Source organism: Pelophylax lessonae (genome assembly GCF_965119305.1).
Source record: "Pelophylax lessonae genome assembly, chromosome: 10".
NCBI classification, from domain to species: domain Eukaryota; kingdom Metazoa; phylum Chordata; class Amphibia; order Anura; family Ranidae; genus Pelophylax; species Pelophylax lessonae.
The window spans coordinates 179,635,274-179,657,291 of NC_138777.1; the positions used below are offsets into that span (position 1 = coordinate 179,635,274).

Sequence of the window (22,018 nt, forward strand, 5' to 3'; positions counted from 1 at the left end):
ATATTGGCTGATTTACACCTTCCCTCCTCTCAAGCTTCTGCTCAGATTTCTGTGCAGGATCGAGGCAGAAGGGATTCTGGTCATCTTAGTGGCTCCTGACTGGCCTCACCTGGCTTGGTACGCCGATCTGGTGTGGCTGGTCGCTGACCTTCCTTGGAAGCTTCCTCTCAGGGAGGATCTGCTGTCCCAAGGACCGATCTTCCATCCTGCTTTACAGTCACTGGCTTTGACGGCTTGGCTGTTGAACCCCAGGTGCTGAAGGATAGGGGTTTATCTGAGTAAGTGATTCCTACCCTGTTCAAAGCTAGGAAATCTACTTCTAGGAAGATCCACCATCGTATGGGGAAGACGTACATTGCGTGGTGTGAGTCTCTTGGGGTTCCTCCCCGGTGGCATGGATCTTAATCTTCCTTCAAACATCAAGGGCCAGGTGTTGGCTTTGGCAGTCTTCTTCCAACGACCTTTGGCCACACACTCCCTGGTGTGTATCTTTATTTAGGGTGTCCGACGTTTGGTTCCTCCAGTGCGGTTTCCATTGCCACCTTGGGATCTTAATTTGGTAATTTCAGCTCTGCAGAAGTCTCCTTTTGAAAATATTCGGGAGATTCCCCTGCTTACGTTGCCTCAGAAGGTGGCCTTATTAGTGGCTATCACCTTGTGGTGTTATCCTGTCATTCACTTTACCTGGTGATTCACAGAAATAAGGTGGTTCTTCGTCCCTGTCCGTCATTCCTTTCAAAGGTTGTTTGATTTTCATTTAAATTAAGACATTGTGCTGCCTTCCCTGTGTCTCAGGCCTAAACATCCAAAGGAAATTGCCTTGCATGCCTTGGATGTGGTCTGGGCAATTAGGGTATACCTAGTAGCTAGAGTTTTTCAGGAAGTCAGATTCTCTTTCTATTTTTGCTCACAGATGGACCTCGAAAAGGGTTGTCCGCTTCTTCTCCGACCATTTCCAGATGGATCAGACAGACAGTGGTTCTGGCCTATTCCATCAGGGGTCAGGTTCCTCCTTTCCCTGTCAAGGCTCACTGTACTCGGGCACTTAGTGCCTCCTGGGCTTTCCGTCGTCAGTGATGCAGGGTTGCAACCTGGTCGTTGGTGCACACCTTTACAAAGTTTGATAAAGTTGATGTCTTGGCATCTGCGGCTGATTCCTTTGGTCACAAGGTTTTGCAGACTGCTGCTTAAAAGTACCTGATCCCCTTTGAGGGTGTATTGTTTTTTTTTCAGGTGGGCTCCGGTTGTTTGGCTGAGCCCCTGTTGCCTGGTTGGCTAATGTTTAGCCTTGGGAATTTTTTGGTTGTTCCCACTCCTCATGTTTGACACTGCTTTGGGACGTCCCAATGGTTATGAATATCAGGAGCTGTGTTCTTCAATGAACGAAAGAGAAAATGGGATTTTTGGCTTACCATAAAATCAATTTCTCTGATGTTCATTGACGGACACAGCACCCACCCCTCTGTGGAGTTATTATTCCCCTGACATGACTTGTTACAAACTGACTGCCTATAGAAGAGAGGGAGTATACTGCCCATGGGTGTAGCCAGAATTTTTTTCTGTCTAATGTCCTACTCCTGTAGTGTGCAGTATAACCCAATGAGTATGAATACCAGGAGCTGTGTCCATCAATGAACATCAGCGAAATGGATTTTACGGTAAGTCAAAAATCCCATTTTTGCCTATAGTTCTGCTTTGAAGCTAAAATAAAATTTCAGCTTAAATCAACTAAACACAATCTAGGTGTACCAATTAAAAAGTTATGCATAGTCTTAGGCTGGGTTCACACTTATGCGATCACAGACATTGCATGTGATTCGGACCGCATTGCTGTGCAGATCACATGTGATGTCTGTGCGATGCAACTTCAGCCCTACAAACTGTATGGCTGAAATCGCATCGCATTTGCATTAAAATGGGGCAGTACCTTTTTTTTGGTCAGCACTGTAATCAGATTGCATGGGTGTTCACATTCACGTGTTCCGATTCTTTAACCATTTTACAGTTCCCACTGTGATCTCTGAACCGATCTGGGGGTGTCATTAACCCGCAGCGGTTTGCAGATGTCAGTGTGAACCACTAGCGGTTCAGGTGTGATGTGTGAACCCGCACAGGAATCACGCATCACACAAGTGTGAACCCTGCCTTAACCACTTCAGCCCCAGAAGATTTTACCCCCTTCCTGACCAGGCCCTATTTTGCGATTCTGCACTGCATTACTTTAACAGACAATTGTGCGGACGTGCGACGCTGTACCCAAACAAAATTTATGTCCTTTTTTCCCCACAAATAGAGCTTTTGGTGGTATTTGATCACCTGTGCACTTTTTAATTTTTGCGCTATAAACAAAAAAAAGCGACAATTTTGAAAAAAAAAAAACGGAATTTTTGTAAAATCTTACCTGTAAAATTCCTTTCTCTGAGTCCTCAGACAGTCGCCGCCTCTTCATATTCGTCACAATGGGGTAATTGACTTCCGCTTCATAGGAGTAGCTAGGCAACAGAATATGTTAATATTAAAGCTTTTAACATATCCCACCCCCAGGGGGTGGTCCCCTCAGGCAATTACCTCCCTGCTTCCTGAATTCCTCTCCAGTTTCAGTAGAATAGCAGTAGAGTATACCAAAAAAAAACCAAAAGAGGGGCGGGGGCGGCGACTGTCGGAGGACTCAGAGAAAGGAATTTTACAGGTAAGATTTTACAAAAATTCCGTTTTCTCTTACGTCCTCCGACAGTCGCCGCCTCTTCATATTCGTCACAATGGGGACGTCCCAAAGCAGTGTAAACATGAGGGGTGGGAAACGTAATCGCACCTAAGGCAACGCAGCCTCCCATCAGAGAAAGGAACCTTACCAAAGGAAGGAAACCAGCTCGGCAGCATGAAAAAACTTGCTCAACAGGAGCAACAACCCAGGAAAAAAGCAAACAACCTAGGGATAAAAAACATATCCCAAACAACCAGGGGTCCAAAGAAACAAAGGACCCTACGGAACTGCCGCACAAAGAACCTTGCGGCCAAAGGAAGCATCTTCGATGCCTGAGCTAGACAATGAAACTGGAGAGGAATTCAGGAAGCAGGGAGGTAATTGCCTGAGGGGACCACCCCCTGGGGGCGGGATATGTTAAAAGCTTTAATATTAACATATTCTGTTGCCTAGCTACTCCTATGAAGCGGAAGTCAATTACCCCATTGTGACGAATATGAAGAGGCGGCGACTGTCGGAGGACGTAAGAGAAATATAGATTTTTCACATTCTACTATATAACATTCCCCCAAAAAATAAAAAATAAGCATATTTTGATTGGTTTGTGCAAAAAATATCGGGTTTACTAACTACGGGAAAGATTTATGTAATTTTCATTGTTTTTTCTTAGTAATGGTGGCGATCTGTTATTTTTTTTTTGGTGGCGGACAGATCAGACCCCTGACATTTTTGACACTTTTTGGGGGGACCAGTGACATTACTACAGTAATCAGTGCTAAAAATATGTACTGTTACTGTAATAATTACACTGGCAGGGAAGGGGTTAACCCTATGGGTTATCAATAGGTTAAATGTATGCCTCATGCTTACTGACGTGTGTGGGGAGAGGGGGTTCTGTGACAGATTGCAGGTTCAGCTATGCTGAATCCTGTGATCTCCTGTCTGTCACTGAGAAGATCCACCTGCTTTGTTTACACAAGCAGGCGGGTCTTCTCACAGTTTCCCTGATGATTGGGGAAGGGAGGCGGCAATCACCACCTCTTTTCCTCCGGCCCGACTCCCGCTGTGTCTAAACACAGCGGGAGCGAGCCTCCGCCGCCGAAATCACTAGGAGTCCAGCGAAGTAGGTCTACGTCGCTGGACCCAGGGGAGCCGCACTGCCGCAGTAGGATTACTGTGAGCAGTTGGCAAGTAGTTAAAGTTTATTTTCTTTGGAAAGCATCAAGCCTGCCCCATCCGCATACATTTGAAGAGAACCCCTTGAACTCTGTGCAGAAGCAGCAGTCTCTCTGCAGAGGTCTAATGCGCACATTGCTAAATCAGACAGATTAGCAAAACTCATGTATCTTGACGATTTGAAAGCTCTAGCTCAAACTCAGTAGGCGGCATGTCAGAATTCTACAAAAAGTCCACAATTTTCACACAGAAGCCGGGCTCCTTTCTAAGGAGTGGGTGGGAATACTGATTAAGGTAATAGCATTGACTTCTACTAGCCTAATGTAACATGTTCCTAGTTGCATATTGTCTTCTACAGCGTATGCTCAGCCACAAATGGAGCATGTCCACACACTCTGACCCTCATTTCCGCTAATAGGTCTGCAGTTTCTGACAGACCCCTTAAGCATTACATTTTTCAAACATTATGTGCAGCCCCCCTTTGGTGATGTTAAGGGCTGCTTTTGAGGACCCCTTTAGTTCATACGTTAACCACTGTGCTAGGGGACAGGATTATATGGTACATTATGCACTTCTGTCACTTGTTCAGTTTAAACAAACAGGAAGAACTTTAACAATAGATTGCATACTGGTCAGAGGCCTGCCACTGCAAAGACTTCAGGAACATGAAAACACGACTGAACTTTTGAGACTGTAGTCAGATGTTTTTCTAAACTCCACCCAGGAGCACATTCTTGGGGTTAGGTTGAGGTTACTGCAAGTTACATACAGTTATTTCTAGAGTGAATTGCTCTCTAAATGGAGATGGAGATTAGGGATTCTACAGTAAATCCTAAATTGAACTACAGGATTTGCCATCTTACCATAGGGTAGTCACATTGCAACATTAAATAAATGTTCATCTTATTATGTGAGCCAAGATAAATTAATACCATACCAGCAATGTACATAGCACTGCCAATAATTATCCCCATCTGGATGCTTAGGGGGTCGTTACTTGTGAACCTTGTGTTACTAGATCTTGTGGACATTCCTTGTACCAGCCAACACCCTCTTTCCACACTTTATTTTACCCCTGCAGCTAATGCTTTTATAGAAGTTCGCAACAAGTATCCATCACTAGAGGACAAAAACTAGAGATGGCAGTAGTATTCACATTTCATACAAATGCTAAAAACTCAACTGGAATCTCAAGGTTTTTTTTTTTTTTTTTTTGCTCTAGCTTCAAGTAAATAAAAAATGGTCACTTGGCACCTTTAAAATACCACTAAACTATGGCATCCGAAAATAATCCATACACATCCACTACTTAATGGCCCTGTAATCTATTTTTCATGATTCATGATCTTACTGTGTTATACCTCCTAGTAACATCCTGCAGGAGCTTTTGAACAGCTTCCATTTCTCCTCATTTGTTTGAAACAAATAGTACACATTAGTTCTATGCACACTACAAATCCCATAATCATCTCATGTGCAAGTGAGAAAGGGTGGCCAAGTTCCTACATACAGTGGGACCATAGAAAGTGAAGCAGCCACCCTCTAACAGGAAGTTGGATCACAGCAGCAGAAAGAAAACTGAAGGAGGCCAAGAGCAATAGAAGGTATTATTTTAATTTTTTTTCTATTAAAATAACAAACCTCTTATACTTGCATGCTCTGTGCAGTGGCTTTGCACAACACAGCCCGGTTCCTCTTCTCGGGTCCCTGGCTGGAGCTCCTGGCCCCTCTCTCCTGTTGAGTGACCCCACAGCAAGCAACTTGTGATAGGGGCACCCGAGCCGAGCCACAGCTCCATGTATTCATTCAGACACAGAACCGTGGTTTGGCCCCGTCCCCTTTCTCTCCTCATCGGAGTTTAATTGACAGCAGCGGGATCTTACGGCTGTATCTCAGTCAATCAGGAGGGAGAGTCCCGGACACCCGAGGCTTTTATGGGCATCGCTGTATCGAAAGGTGGCTTAGGTATGTATTAGGGGGGCTGCTGCACAAAGAAGGCTTTTTATCCTAATGCACAGAATACATTAAGCTAAAAAAAACCTTCTGACATTAGAACCCCAACACACTGGTCAAAAAAATAAAAGGAACACTTTGAAAACACATCAAATCTCAATGGGGATAAATATTATGTTGGATATCTGTACTGATATGGACATCTATACTGATATGGACTGGGTAATGTGTTACGAATGAAAGGATACCAGATTGTTTGAAGGAAATGAAAATGATCAACCTACAGAGGGCTGAATTCAAAGACACCCCTAAAAAAAAAAAAAAAAAAAATCAAAGTGAAAAAATGATGCAGCAGGCTAGTCCATTTTGCTGAAATTTCATTGCAGCAATTTAAAATGGACAACGTCAGGGCATGCTCTTAATGAGACCACAGATGGTGTCCTGGGGTATTTCCCCCCAGATCTGGACCAGGGCATCACTGAGCTGCAACCTGGCAGCATTGGATGGACTGACACCTAATGTCCCAGAGGTGATCGATTGGATTTAGTTCAAGCGAGCATGGGGGCCACTGAATGGTACCAATTCCTTCATCCTCCAGGAACTGGCTGCATACTTTTGCCACATGAGGCCAGGCATTGTCATGCACCAGGAGGAACCCAGGACCTACTGCACCAGCCTAGGGTCTGACAACGGGTCCAAGGATTTCATCCCAATACCTAATGGTAGTCAGGGTGCCATTGTCTAGCCTGTAGAGGTCTGTGCATCCCTCCTTAGACATGCCTCCACAGACCCGCCACCAAACCAGTCATGCTGAGCGATGTTAAAGGCAGCAGAACATTCTCAATAGCTTCTCCAGACCCTTTCACATCTGTCACATGTGCTAAGGGTAAACCTGCTCTCATCTGTGAAAAGTACAGGGTGCCAGTGGCAGACCTGCCAATTTTGGTGTTCAATGCCAATCCAGCCCCACGGTGCCGAGCAGTGAGCACAGAACCCACTAGAGGATGTTGGGCCCTCAGGCCACCCTCATGAAGTCGGTTTCTGATTGTTTGGTCAGGGACATTCACACCAGTGGCCTGCTGGATTAAATTTTGTTGGGCTCTGGCATAGCTCATCCTGTTCCTCCTTGCACAAAGGAGCAAATACCGGTCCTGCTGATGGGTTAAGGACCTTCTATAGCCCTGTCTAGCTTTCCTAGAGTAACTGACTGTCTCCTGGAATCTCCTCTATGCTCTTGAGACTGTGCAGGGAGACACAGCAAAACTTATGGCAATGGCGTGTACTGATATGCCATCCTGGAGGATTTGGGCTGCCTGTGCAACCTCTATAGGCTCCATTTATCGCCTCATGCAACCACTAGTGACACTGACCTAAGCCAAACGCTAAACTAGTGAAAAACAGACAGAAAAGATACAATTTTGGCAAAATTGACTAATCTGCTGCATCATTTTTTCAGTTTGATTTTGAGGGGTGTCTTTGAATTCAGCCCTCTGTAGGTTGATCATTTTTATTTCCATCAAACGCTGTGACATCCTTTCGTTTGTAACACATTGCCCAGTCAATATCAGTATAGATATCCAGCATGATATTTATCCCCATTGAGATCTGATGTGTTTTCAAAGTGTGACTTTAATTTTTTGCCTTTGCAATCGCTTGAAAATATCAACCAAAAACTTAGATCCACCAGGCAAAAATATAAACAATTAATCAATCTGTAATAGGACAAATATCTGCATGAGTATCAGAGAATCAGTCCTATCAATCAGAAGCACTTAATACAATTCTGAAAAGAAAAATCAAGAGCTTACTAAATTGACTGAATAGGTGCAATTTTTTTTCCAATTCAATCAGTTTAGTCGCATTAAGCTATTGACTCATTGATCATATGGATAAATAAGGTCACCATGAGGGGTAGTTAGTAAACACTGGCTTTATAAAGGGAGTACCTAGTTAAAATAAGCACTGGTCTAAAACACGTTAGAGTTACTTTATCATGGTACAAGGATTTAACATGAAGATCAGCAATTTTCAATATACAGAACTCAACCACAGTCCACAACTTCCAGCGCGCACATCTCCCCACCCCTAACACATCTGGGCATGGGACATTTGGGTGTTCTTTATTTTTTTTTAAACTTTAATGCTGTGAAGGTTAAGTGGTTTCCCTGAAGAGCAGTTGCTGGTGGATGTGGAAAATGTTTTTGGCAATTTAAAAAGGAAAAAACAAAAACGCGCATAAAACTGACATAAAAAAAGGAGTGTAGAACACTTGAAACTTCAAAGATTATTTGCAATGTGAAACCTTTCGAAAGGCGTCATTTGAGCAATGATTTTTTTTTTTGTCCATCTCCACTGCAGCTGGGCCTCTTCTTGATCAAACAGAAACCGACATCAGTAAAGCAAAACTCTTGTCACATGAAACCGCCTTTTCTTTGTAACAATGTTTTTGTTCTTTTTTTTTTTTTTACCAAAGTCTGTAATCATAAAGGCTTCTTTGATTTTACTATCGGCTTTTTCTCTTCTGGCCTGTCAATCTCCGTCAAGACACAGTTGAAAATCAGCTGGGTCCATCTCGTGAGGAAAGCTAAAAAAGGAAAAAAAAAGAATATAGATGTTAAGAAAAAAAAAAAAAAAATTTTAGAAGATGCACCCATTTTTCCAAGCATACATCTACTGTGGCCTTTTCCTTCATATCGAATACATGGGTTGTTTCCCTACCATAGACATTGAAAGTCTTACTATTTTCAGTGTATACTGCCGATTACCAGAGCATTGGTCAGAGGCAACCAAAGAAAAAAATAAAATCTGTAGGCCAGCCCAGGATAACCCCTTCCACTACCAGTATACTTCAGTTTGCAGCCAAAATTGTGTTGCAAGCATGACCATAGACACAGAATGGTGGGATCTGTGTCCCTCAGACTTCAGGAAAAGGATTTTAACTGTGAGCATGAAATCCTTTCTTTCTCGTCTTTTTGTCCATTGAGGGACACAGGACGTCAAACCTTTGGGATGTCCAAAAGCATTTTAACGGACGGTGGGCAACACAACAACCACTAACATTCCCTAGAAAACAACAGAAAACTGCTGCTCAGCCATTCATAGGCAGCTTTGTAATCTATGAATGATTACAAGGTTCCTCTAATTGGCAGATGGATTAAATAACAAGGAAGCTTTGTATTCATTTATAGAACACAAAGCTGCCTATGAATGGCTGAGCAGTGCAAAGCCAGACTCAGTTTTTGTTCCGGGAGTGGGATGGGAAGTTTTCATCCTGCTGCTGAAAACATAGTGCTGTGAACTGTATGCAACGGATGATTACCTGTACCCAGTGTGTGCACCTGTTTGTGTAGCCAATAGTTAATTTGGGCCAGCTTGGCCCACATAACTAGTTAAAAAGTGCAATAACCCTGGAGTTAGGCTTTAAGCCTGGAGCTGGTATCAGAGGAGGCCGCAAGCTCCACCTGGTAGAACTTGTGGGGGTCCATCAAGGATCACAAAAAGGGATTCAGTCTTCCTAAAAGAAGCAGAGACTGACAGACTATATCATAGCCTGAACCATATACAGCTAGCGGGAGGGTAACATTTTTTCTGGTGAGATGGAGGAAAAACGTGTATTGAAGAAAAAAATGTCCTTACTGCAGTGAAAGCAGAAACTACCTTCGGTCTCATGATCGCCTTGAAGAACCAGAAAGGGTTCCTTGAACAGTAAGGCCGCAAGTTCAGACACATTGTAGAGGTGATGGCAGCAAGAAACATCAACTTCCAAGAGATAGGAACTATTCTAATGGGTTCAAAGACTGTTTCTAAAGCTCAAAGAACCGGGTTCAGAGTCTACAGGGTAACTGACAGAGGGAGTTATAGGTGCATCTTAAAAAAAGTAGAATATCACCAAAAAGTTATTTTTATTCAGTAATTAAATTTAAAAAGTGAAACTCATTTTATACAGATTTATTACACAGTGTGATATTATTCAAGCATTGCTTTCTTTTTATTTTAAAGGTTATCGCTTATAGCTAGTGAAAACCCTAGAATTCAGTATCTCAGAAAATCAGATTACATAAGACCATAAAAAAGTATTTTTAATACAGAAATATTGGCTTCCTGAAAAAGGATATCCATGTACAGTATGGTATACACTCAATACTTGATCAGGGCTCCTTTTGCATGAATTATTGCATCAAAGAGGCGTGGCATGGAGGCGATCAGCCTGTGGCACTCCTGAGGCGTTATGGAAGCCCAGGTTGTTTTGATAGCATTGTTGGGTCTGGTGTCTCATCTTCCTCTTAACAATACCCCACAGATTCTCTATGGGGTTTAGGTCAGGTGAGTTTGCTGGCCAATAAAGCACAGTGATACCATAATCAATAAACCAGGTATTGTCACTTTTGGCAGTGTGGGCAGGTGCCAAGTGAAAATTAAATCAGCATCTCTATAAAGCTAGTCAGCAGGGGAAAGCATTAAGTGATCTAGAATTGCCTGGTAGGGGGCTGCGCTGACATTGGACTTGATAAAACACAGTGGACCGACACCAGCAGATGACATGGCTCCCCAAATCATCACTGACTGTGGAAACTTCACTCTGGACCTGCAGACTCTAGGTCTAGGACATTGATTTCCAATGAAATGCAAAATTTACTTTCATCCGAAAAGAGGACTTTGGACCACTGAGCAACAGTCCAGTCCTTTTTCTCCTTAGCCTAGGTAAGATGCTTCTGACGTGGTCTCTAGTTCAGGAGTGGCTTAACACAAGGAATGCGACAGATGTAGCCCATGTCCTGGATATGTCTCTGTGTGGTGGCTCTTGAAGTCCTGACACCAGCCGTAGTCCACTCCTTGTGAATCTCCCTCAAATTCTTGAATAGCTTTTGCTTCACAATCCTCTCAAGACTGCAGTTATCCTTGTTGCCTGTGCACCATTTTCTACCACACTTTATCCTTTCACTCAACTTTCCATTATTATGCTTGGATATAGCACTATGTAAACAGCCAACTCCTTTAGCAATGACCTTTTGTGACTTATCCTCCTTGTGGAGGGTGTCAATGACTGTCTTCTAGGCAACTGTCAAGTCAGCACTCTTCCCCATGATTGTGTAACCTACTTAACCAGACTGAGAGAACATTTAAAAACTTAGGAAACCTTTACAGCAGGGCTTGACAAACCCCAGGGGTACGCTGCAGGAGGTGTCCTGTCCCCTTTCGCCCCCCTCGCGAGTACGAGGACTACCGCGCCGTCCGATAATTGAGGCCGCGGCTTTTCAGCCTTCTTCAGTGGTACACTTCCACTGGGGAACTGGCATCCTCTTGTGGTGGCCGGGATTTTGACAAGCAGTCATTAATGGCACTGTTTCCCCTGCCTGTTCTCAATGCCTGCCCATCTCCTTCACAAGAGAAGAGATGGAAGTTTTTGCAGGCTTCATCTGGCGGACAGACAGTCCATTTCCATCCGACTGCCTCATAGAGGAGAATGGGCTGTGTCTGTATAAAGTGGACAGGACCTGTCATCCGCCTGCTCAGCTGGGATCAGCAGAGAGATCCCCGCTGATCAAGCAGATTCTGCTTAGCGGAGGCGCCCGTGTTAAAGGGGCCTAAGGTGGCATATGTTACTCTTGGTCACTGGATCTCCTATCGCCCCACCTTGCTGCAGTGTCCTTCCCTAGTGAGCCACTGCCCATCACACGCAAAAGTACAAGGCATATTCATGGCCACAAAAAGGCAAGTTAAAAAAAAAAATGACATTGCATTAAAACACCTGGTGTGTCACATCCGAATATATTCATTATCTACACAAGTTTAATGCCTATGATGTTTGGTTTTAGTCGTCTTTATGTGTAAATTTAAGATCGGTAATTTTTGTCATTGAAAATAAAGCATTGTTGTTAAAAAAAAAAAAAACTGGCGCCTAACTTTTTTAGCTGGCTCCTAGATTCCAAGCAAATTTGTCAAGCCCTGCTTTACAGGTGTTTTGAGGTAATTAGCCGATTAAAGTGTGACACCATGAGTGTACAATAATGGGATTTTTGACTTACAGTAAAATCCATTTCTCTGATGATCATTGACGGACACACCTTCAGATCTTCATACCCGATGGGTTATACTGCCCCCTACAGGAGTAGGGCACTAAGCACAAAAGAAATTCTGGCTAAGCCCATGGGCGGTCCCAGGGGGTATATTCCTTCTCTCTGTTATAGGCACTCAGTTTAGTTACAAGCAGTGTCAGAAGAATTACAACTACACAGAGGGGTGGGTGCTGTGTGCTTCAATGAACATCAGAGAAATGGATTTTACGGTAAGTCAAAAATCTCATTTTCTCTTACATTCATTGACAGACACAGCTTCAGATCTTCATATTTATTGGGACGTCCGAAAGCAGTGTTAAAAAGGAGGGGTGGGAACAGCAAAAAAATTCCAAAGGTTAAACAGTAGCCAACCAGGCAACAGGGGCTCAACCAAAACAACTGGAGCCCACCTGATAAAACAATACACCCTAAAAGAGTATCAGGTCCTCTCAACAACAGCAGCCTGCAAAACCTTGCAGCCAAAAGAAGCAGATGACAACACATCCACTTTATAAAACTTTGTAAAAGTGTGCACCAACGACCAGGTGGCTGCCTTCCAAACCTGCGTCACTGACTCCTGATGATGGAAGGCCCAGGAGGCACTAGGCGCCCAAGTAGAGTGCGCCTTAACGGGGATAGGAGGAACCTGACCCTTGATTAAAGGCCTGAATCACTGTCTGGAAATGGTCGCAGAGGAAGCGGACAACCCTTTACGAGGCCCAAAATAGTGAGTCTGACTTCCTGAAAGACTCCGTAGCTGCCAGGTACACCCTATTGCCCAGACCACATCCAAGGTATGCAAGGCAATGTCCCTCGGATGTTTAGGCCTGAAACACAGAGAAGGCAACAGTGTCTTCATTCAAATGAAAATCAGAGACAACCTTTGGAAGGGACGACGTACAGGGGCAAAGAACCACCTTATCTCCGTGAATCACCAGGTAAGGTGAACAACAGGATAACGCCTCCAGTTCTGACACCCTGCACGCAGAGGTGATAGCCTCCAAAAAGGCCACCTTCTGTGACAGCATAAGCAGGGAAATCTCCCGAAGATTCTCAAAGGGAGGCCTTCTGTAGGGCCGAAAGCACAAAATTGAGGTCCCAAAGCGGCAACGGAGTCCGCACTGGAGGAACCAAATAGACACCCTGAAGAAAGATATGCACCAGGGAGTGTGTGGCCAAAGGTTGGAAGAAGACTGCCAAAGCCGACACTTGGCCCTTGATGGCACTAAAGGCCAATTTCTGTCCCCCCCCCCCCCCCCCGTTAAAAGGAGGTCAAAATCCGAGCCACCGAGAAGGAGCGAGGAGGAACCCCAAGAGACTCACACAACGCAATAAACAATATACAATATACATCCTCCATGCACTATGGTAGATCTTCCTAGAAGTAGATTTCCTAGCTTTTAACAGTGTAGGAATCACCGACTCCGATAAACCTCTATCCTTCAGCAGCTGGCGTTAAACAGCCAAGCTGGCAAAACCAGAGACTGTAAAGCAGGATGGAAGATTGGTCCTTGGGACAGCAGATCCTCCCTTTAGAGGAAGCTTCCAAGGAACGTCGGCGACCAGCTGCACCAGATCGGTGTAGCCTGGCGAGGCCAGTCTGGAGCCGCTAAGATGACCAGAATCCATTCTACCTCAATCCTGCATAGAAGTCTTTGCAGAAGATTGAGAGGAGAGAAGGCGTAAATCAGATGATACGGACCCCATGGGGCCACCAGTGCGTATGTGGCATCCACCAGAGGATCCAGTGACCGAGCCACAAACCTCTGCACCTTTTTGTTGAACCGAGACACCAACAGATTCAACCCCTCCGGATCAAGGGACCACTCCCATTGGTCCAATGCCTGCCAACTGAGGTAATTCACCTGCCAGTTTTCCACCCTGGGAATGTGTACGTGAAACAGGCAGCAATCAGAAAGTGAACGGATCCAGGAGTCAGCACCAGCAGCTAAGTATGGGGCTCCCACCGCCAAAATCGCCACCTACGGGGATCCACTGTCATGGCCGCCCCTACTTTCAATAGCAAACCAACCCAAAATGGCCACCGGACTACACACACATGGGCTTCATGTATAGAAAAACGCAGGCTACAACAAAATGGCGGCCCTGCACCGCACCTTAAGGCTTACAGGAACCCAGGCCTCAATGACAGACCCAGGCAAAACAGGGGGCCCTGGCAGGAGCCCCCACCATGTACAACCCCCCCCGTACAGTTGATCCTCCAGTCTCCGTCAGTGCACCCCCCCCCCCGGCTCCCATCACCAGCATAGTGCCCTGCCCCCACCCCAGGAGGTGGATCAGACCACCCAAGCAGCCTCAACAAATGTGGAGGGGGAAGGGGGGTAGGATGGGGGACAGATGACAAGGGGGGATGCCTGCCTGACAGAAAAGAGGGGAAGCCAGGGGTCTGACCGTCCCAAGGAGGGGCCCACGTCCACCCCAAAACCCTTCAGGAGGAGAGGGAGGGACAGCTTTTCACAATACCAGAAACCAGGCGGGCACCACTCCAGACAGAACCCCTCTTCATCGAAATGGGGGGGCTGTCAGCCAGGAGGAACGCTGCGACTTGGGCCGGGACCCAATCGTATGCGACCTCGCGAGACGTTTAACTCGCAGGTCAGCCCCCGTCCAGTGGGGCTGTGTCGTGGCCGACCTAGCGGGGAGCTGAGATCTGTGCGCGCTTGCTGGCCAGACTGGGGTGACCACTGGATCTAGATTATCCAGCCCTTCGCCCAGTCCGGCAGTTGATTGCAGAGCTCACAGGAAAAATCCAGGAGAAAACAAATTCTATCTAAAAAGAAAAAACTGCCAGGACCAAAGATCCCAGCAAGGAACTAGGTCCTTACTCCTGACTAGGCAGAAAAAAAACAGCAGAGACAGGGAGTATACCCCCTGGGACTGCCCATGGGTGTAGCCAGACTTATTTTATGCCTAGAGTCCTACTCCTGTAGGGGGCAGTATAACCCAACGGTTATGAAGATCTGAAGCTGTGTCCGTCAATGAACAAAAGAGAAATTGAACTTTAATTACCTTTAAGATAAAAGAAAGAAATGCTTGAACTATTTCACTCTGTGTGTAATGAATCTGTATAATGTGAGTTTTACTTTAATTTAATTATTGAAATACATTTTTTTTAATGATATTTAAATTTTTTAAGATGCACCAGTACACGGAAGACCCCCTGCACAGAGGTCCTAATCAGAAAGTGCGATGCCAATGGTCTCTGAAACAGAATAGAAAGGACAGAAACCTGACCCTTGATAATTCTGAGACTAAAACACTTTAGACCCAGCTGAAAAAAAATTTGTGCAATGCAGAAACTCCTGGAGTGGAAGCCCCAAGATTCACACAAGTGAAGTATGCCTTTGTCTGATAATAGATCTTGCAAGAAGTAAATTTCTTTTAGTTTTACTATTGTAGGAATCACGGACTCTGCATTGCCCCGGTTTCTCAGAACCTGGGCTTCAACATGCAGTTAAAGCCAGATACCATGAAGCAGGAAAACAAAGTGGTCCTTGCCACAGTGCGTAGCTTAGTGCACAAAGGTGAAATTCCAGGCTGGCCTCGAAATGTCCAGTCGAGTGGGGTCTGGGTATGGCCTCCAAAGCTAGTGCGAAGGACACACTAATTCAAATAGCTTCTATATAGAGCAGGGTTTCTCAACTGGGCCCAAAGGACCCTGGGGTGCCGCAAAGATTCCTCAGGAGTGCCGCAGCAAAAGCATAAAAAACTTCACCAACAAAGGCAGGCAAACATTCTTTACTGCCCGCTCAAACTTTTATTTACCTGCAGTGCCGGTGTTGTCTTTTTTAAATTGGCATGTAACCTCATGAGGGACTGTGCTGAGCAAGCTGCCCCACTGCGTCTTGCCAAACAATGTCTTTGGTTGCTAAGGAGCATGTTGAGATCCTGCCCAGCATCCTTAGTTTCCCCTCACTTGCCTCCACGGCTGATAAGGAGGTAAAGGTCAGACATGGGGGCTCTGTGGAGCGCTCATCTCCTCAGAGTTTACGTGCAATTCTCCTCCCCAAACTTCTCCCAATGCAGCCACAGCTGTTGGGTGGGGCATGAGGCCACCTTCTTCCCTCCTCACACAGGTGGCTGCTATGGCTGATCCACCAGCTGAAGATGGAGATGCAGAGAGCAGCACAGCAAGTCTTCCTTTATCTCCAGTGGTGTGATAAGTAGCTGATGTAGAGACTACAAACAACATTTTAAGGCTTGTCCACACCAGATGTGGGGCGGGAACATGTGTGAAATTGCGTGTTTTCCTGCACCACACAAAAATACGCTACCTTTTGCAGACATGCATAGGTGTCATTAATTCTTAATGGCATCCCCACGCACATATATTTGTACCTGCTAAAATGCATTGTACTACAGCACCATGCATTTTGGTGAGGCGCAATTTTAAAAATGCGACACATGGGAACCTTTTTGGCTTGTTTCACGCACATAAAAAAAAAAAAAAAAAAAATCAGGAATGCGCAAAAAAAGCTGAAAAAAAATCCTTAAAAAATAGAATATAAATGAGCTTTCAAATTATGAAATTCTGAATCACATACAAAACAAAAACTGCAGAAAAAAAAATGTGACGATCTAATCCATGGTGCATGCAATATCAAAACATTGATAAATACTGAAATAATTGTAGTATAAATAATAAACTCCAAAAGTCCCAGTGTAAATGAAATCCAGAGAGAACAAAAAACAGTCCACACAAATTCTGTAGTGAAATCTACACCTCCATGACCCCCATAATTTGGGTGGTTTTGAAAGGTGCGCTCTCCTTTCTTTGTTTTCATATGGCATTTATGCGAGGCTGGCGATTAAGTTAACCCATTCACGCTGATGGAACGCAAATATGCGGCCTCGGCTTCAAGGGGTTGTACTGGGATGAGGACTGTAGCTAAAGGCATCACCCCGGTACTGTTGTTTTGAGCTAACAGTCAGCCTTCTTGTAATGACAACCGATGCGGCTGAGCAGCTGCTCAGTTGTCCAGGGCTGTGGAGTCGGTAGATAAATGTTCCAATTCAGACTCCTCAGTTTTTTGTACTTCCGACTCCCCGACTCCTCTGTATTAATATGTATTAATCTTTCGACACTGACTTGGGTGGGTGGCATTGCAGTAACTATTCTGGCCACATCACTAACGATCTCTGGATAAACAAGGATGGCTTCTTCAACAGTAAGTTTTGATGAGCGATCATACTTTTCAACTTCTTTTAGTGCTTTATAAAACTCCTGCTGGAATTGTTTTATTTGGACATTTACTGGTTCTGTAACGCTTATGCGACGTCGCTTTCCTTTAGCAACTTCCATTTTGTCTAAGAAGGAATCAAAGTCTAATTCTTCGTTTGAAGAAGATGATCCTGAGTTACCACTATTGCTTAAAAGACTATTTATTTTTTTTTTTGCAAGGAAATACCTTTTTTTCTTCTTCATTCATCTGCACTTCCGGGTCCGGCCACCTATAGGCGATTACATCACTCGGCGATTCGCAAGGGCTGCTGGGATGTATCCCAGCATTATTACACCGGCACCAGCTGTATTTGGATGTATTGCTTTGAGTCCACGCCCCGCCTCCTCTCAGTAAGCTCTACGGGATGTAATGCTTTCAGTCCGCGCTCACTGAGAGGAGGCGGGGCGTGGACTCAAAGCAATAAATCCCGTAGAGCTCACTGAGAGGAGGCGGGGCGGAGCACATACTCAATGCAATACATCTGAGTACAGCTGGTGCCGGTGTAATAATGCGATATTATGTCACTCGGCGATTCGCAAGGGCTGCTGGGATACATCCCAGCAGCCCTTGCGAATCGCTGAGTGACGTAATCGCCTATAGGTGGCCGGACCCGGAAGTGCGGATGAATAAAGAAGAAAAAAAGGTATTTCCTTGCAAAAAAAAAAAATAAATAGTTTCCATTGGTAAATGTATTTTTAAAGGGGATAACATATATCTAAACTTATTAAAATGGGTGGAACTCCACTTTAAGGACAAATTGCAGTGATTATTGTTCTAAGTATTCCTGAAAGTAGTATTTGATCCAGTCAGGTTTCATATGTTAACAAGCACGCTATGAAACACACACTTTCCTCTCAGCAATAGCATTACTTACCTAAGAATCTGCCAATACAGGGCGGCCTTTTAGACTCTGGAAGATAAACTCCCATAAAATAGACAGGAACACCAGAAAGAGCAATCCCTATTCCAATGAGTGAGTTCACTGTATCACTGTACAATGGGACTGCGATGAGGAACACTGTACACAAGCAAAATGTGATTGGATAGAAGAGACTAAGCTGAAAAGAAAAAAACATATTGAAACATTTTTAATCATAAAAAAAAACCAATGATAACAGGTAATTTAATAAGGTAGGTCTTGGTGAAAACTGATACAGTGCCTATAACCAAATACAAAATTCCTATTGCAACCCAGACATCTGTAAATTTCCATGGCATCTTTGTTTCTACAGTGAGAAAAAATGTAATTGGCTGTTACATTTAACTACACTGCATGTTTTGGTCTCCAGAGGCACTGGTGATAAAGGCAGAGCCTCACAAATGCATTCTGGGAAGGATACCTTACCATAGGGCTGGGCGATATGGCTGAAAACTGTATCACGATATCAGTGTTTCATATCGGTCGATAGGGTGAGAATGCAGGGCGGCGGGCATGGTGCAGGAGAATGCAGGGTACTGGCATGGTGCAGGAGAATGCAGGGTGGCTGGCATGGTGCAGGAGAATGCAGGGTGGCTGGCATGGTGCAGGAGAATGCAGGGTGGCTGGCATGGTGCAGGAGAATGCAGGGTGGCTGGCATGGTGCAGGAGAATGCAGGGTGGCTGGCATGGTGCAGGAGAATGCAAGGTGACTGGCATGGTGCAGGAGAATGCAGGATGACTGGCATGGTGCAGGAGAATGCAGGGTGGCAGGCATGGTGCAGGAGAATGCAGGGTGACTGGCATGGTGCAGGAGAATGCAGGGTGACTGGCATGGTGCAGGAGAATGCAGGGTGACTGGCATGGTGCAGGAGAATGCAGGGTGACTGGCATGGTGCAGGAGAATGCAGGGTGACTGGCATGGTGCAGGAGAATGCAGGGTGACTGGCATGGTGCAGGAAAATGCAGGGTACTGGCATGGTACAAGAGGATCCGGGGTTGTGGGCATACTACGGGAGATGCAGTGCTGTGGGCATGGTACAGGTAGACCATGCCCGCAGCACTGCATCCCTTGTAGTGTGCCCGCAGCCCTGCATAACGGCAGGTAGTGAAGCTGTTTCACTTACCTATTCCAGAGGCGCCTTAGTTTTAAAAATGGCGCCGCCCGGCCCCGATACGTCATTGCGCACCCGCCGCCACCGCTCGTGTAATTTCGGCTATTCTCGGCCTCTCCCGAGCAGCGGAGGCGCGTGCGCAATGACGTGTTGGCGCCGGGCGGCGCCATTTTTAAAAGTTTAAACCCGTCGGAGCGGACTTTTCGATTTATCGTTCAAGTTTTCTTATTGCTATCGAGCACGGGACTATCGCGATACCTATCGGTATTGTTTTATCGCCCAGCCCTACCAATTGCTTTTCTGGCAAATTTCATGTATATACTGTGAGATCTCTCAAAAATTTCTGGCAGACATTTATATTTCTAACTCAGATGATGTCACATAGGCAAGGGTGGTGGGTTAGAACATCAGTTAGTAAAGGGAGATTTAATGCTTTCTGAAAATGCCCGCCAGAAGGAGAGTGCTGAAGAGAGAAAATTCTTGGAAAGCTTGCAAGAAAGTAAAAATTTCTTTTTGTTATGTCTTTTCTTTCTTTGTGTCTGGGTTAGGGAACCTATGGCTCACGAGCCAGACGTGGCTCTTTTGATGGCTGCATCTGGCTCGTAGACAAATCTTTAATAAAGGGGGGCGTGTCCAGATGTGAGCCGCGCTGGAAGTGTAGTCCCTGAGCTCCGCCGTGTCTACCATTCAATCCAGTGCCATCCGCGTAGCTGTGCCCGGTGCCAAGGAGATTTCTGCACCCATCGACGGTACACTTTGTGGGCTACCCACCACTACCCTCAGTTCGTCTACATGTGACTGGATTGCCACGCTACGGACCCCGCGGCCTACTCGCCGTACCGCCGCCGGCTTGTGTGCTGTGCATCTGAGGGCCTTGGCAATCACCGCCCGGTAAGGAGACCTGCCATCCGCCCCCTGTGCCCCGACAGACACGATCTCCTTCCCCTCTGACACCCGGGGACCCACGGGAGCTGCCTCTCACATCCACTTTTGAGGCCTTCAGCGGCCGGCCACCATTTTCTCAGGGCCTATACTCACCTCTATCACTCGCGGGCCTGTAGGCGCTTCACCACTCCGGCCTCATTGCATACCTGCCTGCTCTGCTCTCTTCCCGACCGGACTCCAGGCACTTTCACACGGCTCCATCTATTCACTGTATCGCTGCAGTGCAGCCCATGAATATGAATAATAAATAAAGGTTCCCAACCCCTGAAATATAGTGTATGGCTCTCACGGAATTACATTTGAAAATATGTGGTGTTCATGGCTCTCTCAGCCAAAAAGGTTCCCGACCCCTGGTCTGGGGAAAGGCCTGTTTTAAGCTTTTTAACCAATTTGGGGAATAGCAATTCTTACAATCCTGTAGCCCTTTTGTTGCCGCTACTTACAATACTTAGGAAGCGTGCCCAAACAGGAATAATGGTACTCATAAAATGCCATAGTAACTGACTGGAGTGCACCAATCTCAAAAGCAATAATAGCGTTAAAGCCTCTTTGAAATGGTTTAGCATTTCACCTTCTCATTGTCCTACATTTGCAGCAGCCACAGAATCTCACTCAATGTTTGTCTCTGGGATTTGCAGTAAATGAGGAGTCGATGTCACAAGGATTATAGCGATTTGTACTTCAGTCACTGAGTGATCAGGGTTTGTTTGTTTTCAGCCACATATGGATAATGAATTTCACTTCTAAAAATAGTTAATAAATATATATCCAATATTATGAATTTGGGGGGTGTCTGATAGTGTGGTCCCCAAGAGCAACTAGTATCTCCTGCACATGAATGTGCGATAACCCGGTAAGGTATAGATGGTACTTTGTGTCACAGGGATAATCACTTCAAGCCTTGCTGCTCTCTAGGACTGGGGTTTTCCTTCAGCCTTTATAAAAAAAGGAACAAAAGAGGGCGCACCAGCATAATGCATTGTTATTCTATACAAGAGGGTGCACTAGCCTAGTGCATTATCCCACAGCATTTATTCAAAAATCATTAGGAATAATTCACACAAATGCTTGTTAAAAAAAAAAAAAAAAAAAAACACGCTTTTCAAGCCACTCATCTGTAGCCCAATAATCCTAGACTCAGCAGTCTCCAAAGTATGGGAGAACCTCACCAGGATCCAGACTGGCTGACGTGTTTCAAAGGCGTCACTGTTTTAGCTCTGATCAAGGTGTTGCCTTTGAAATTCGTCAGTCAGTTGGGATCCTGGTAGTGAGGTCCCCCAATGCTTTGGAGACTGATAGAGTCTAGGACTATTCGACTACAGATGAGTGGCTTAAAAAAACAATTTTTATTCATATGTTTGTGAATATTATTTATTATGATTTTTTAATAAATGCTGTGGGATAATGCACTAGGCTAGTGCACCCTCTTGTTTATTTCTGATGGTGTGGTCTCCCCTGTTGGATTTAAAAGACCTACAGAATAAATTGTCCCTGCAATAGAAAAGCTTTTATACTCACCTCTCTAGGAGCCCGTGTATCCCAGCCTCTGTAAGCCACTTTAGCAGTCAACACTTCTGGATCTGTCAGATGCCTGACTTCCCACCATGTGCCAGGATTCCATCTTCCAACCCTTGTGTGTCAACAGAGGTACAACAATGATGTAGGAGCTGGCTGATGGAACCACGGTTCCCAGTGGGGGAGGCATACGACACATCTTAAGTATGGAATGCTGACGAGGCTTGGGTAGGCTTTAGCACTCTAATGAGTGAAAAGTAGGAGACGTGGGCTGCTGGAGAAGTAAATATATTAACTCTTAGGTATACTAACTCTTCTTTTGTAGGAACTTTTCCTCTGGATTATAAAGCTGGCAGGGATGCCCCAGTACCGTTATTGCATGGTACTGGGGTCAA

General features: G+C 45.2%; 1 protein-coding gene across 1 annotated transcript in view; it reads right to left on the reverse strand.

Moving 5' to 3' along the window:
- Positions 1-8,154: 8,154 nt before the first annotated feature.
- The window catches only part of SLC7A6 (solute carrier family 7 member 6), a 78,691-nt gene continuing 64,827 nt past the window's right edge, over positions 8,155-22,018 (reverse strand). The window contains exons 8-9 of the mRNA XM_082270740.1: positions 18,007-18,190; positions 8,155-8,417 (exon numbers count right to left, since the gene is read on the reverse strand). Of these exons, the coding sequence (XP_082126866.1) occupies positions 8,314-8,417; positions 18,007-18,190 (288 nt within the window). The 3' untranslated portion in view covers positions 8,155-8,313. The remainder of the gene's footprint in view (positions 8,418-18,006; positions 18,191-22,018) is intronic.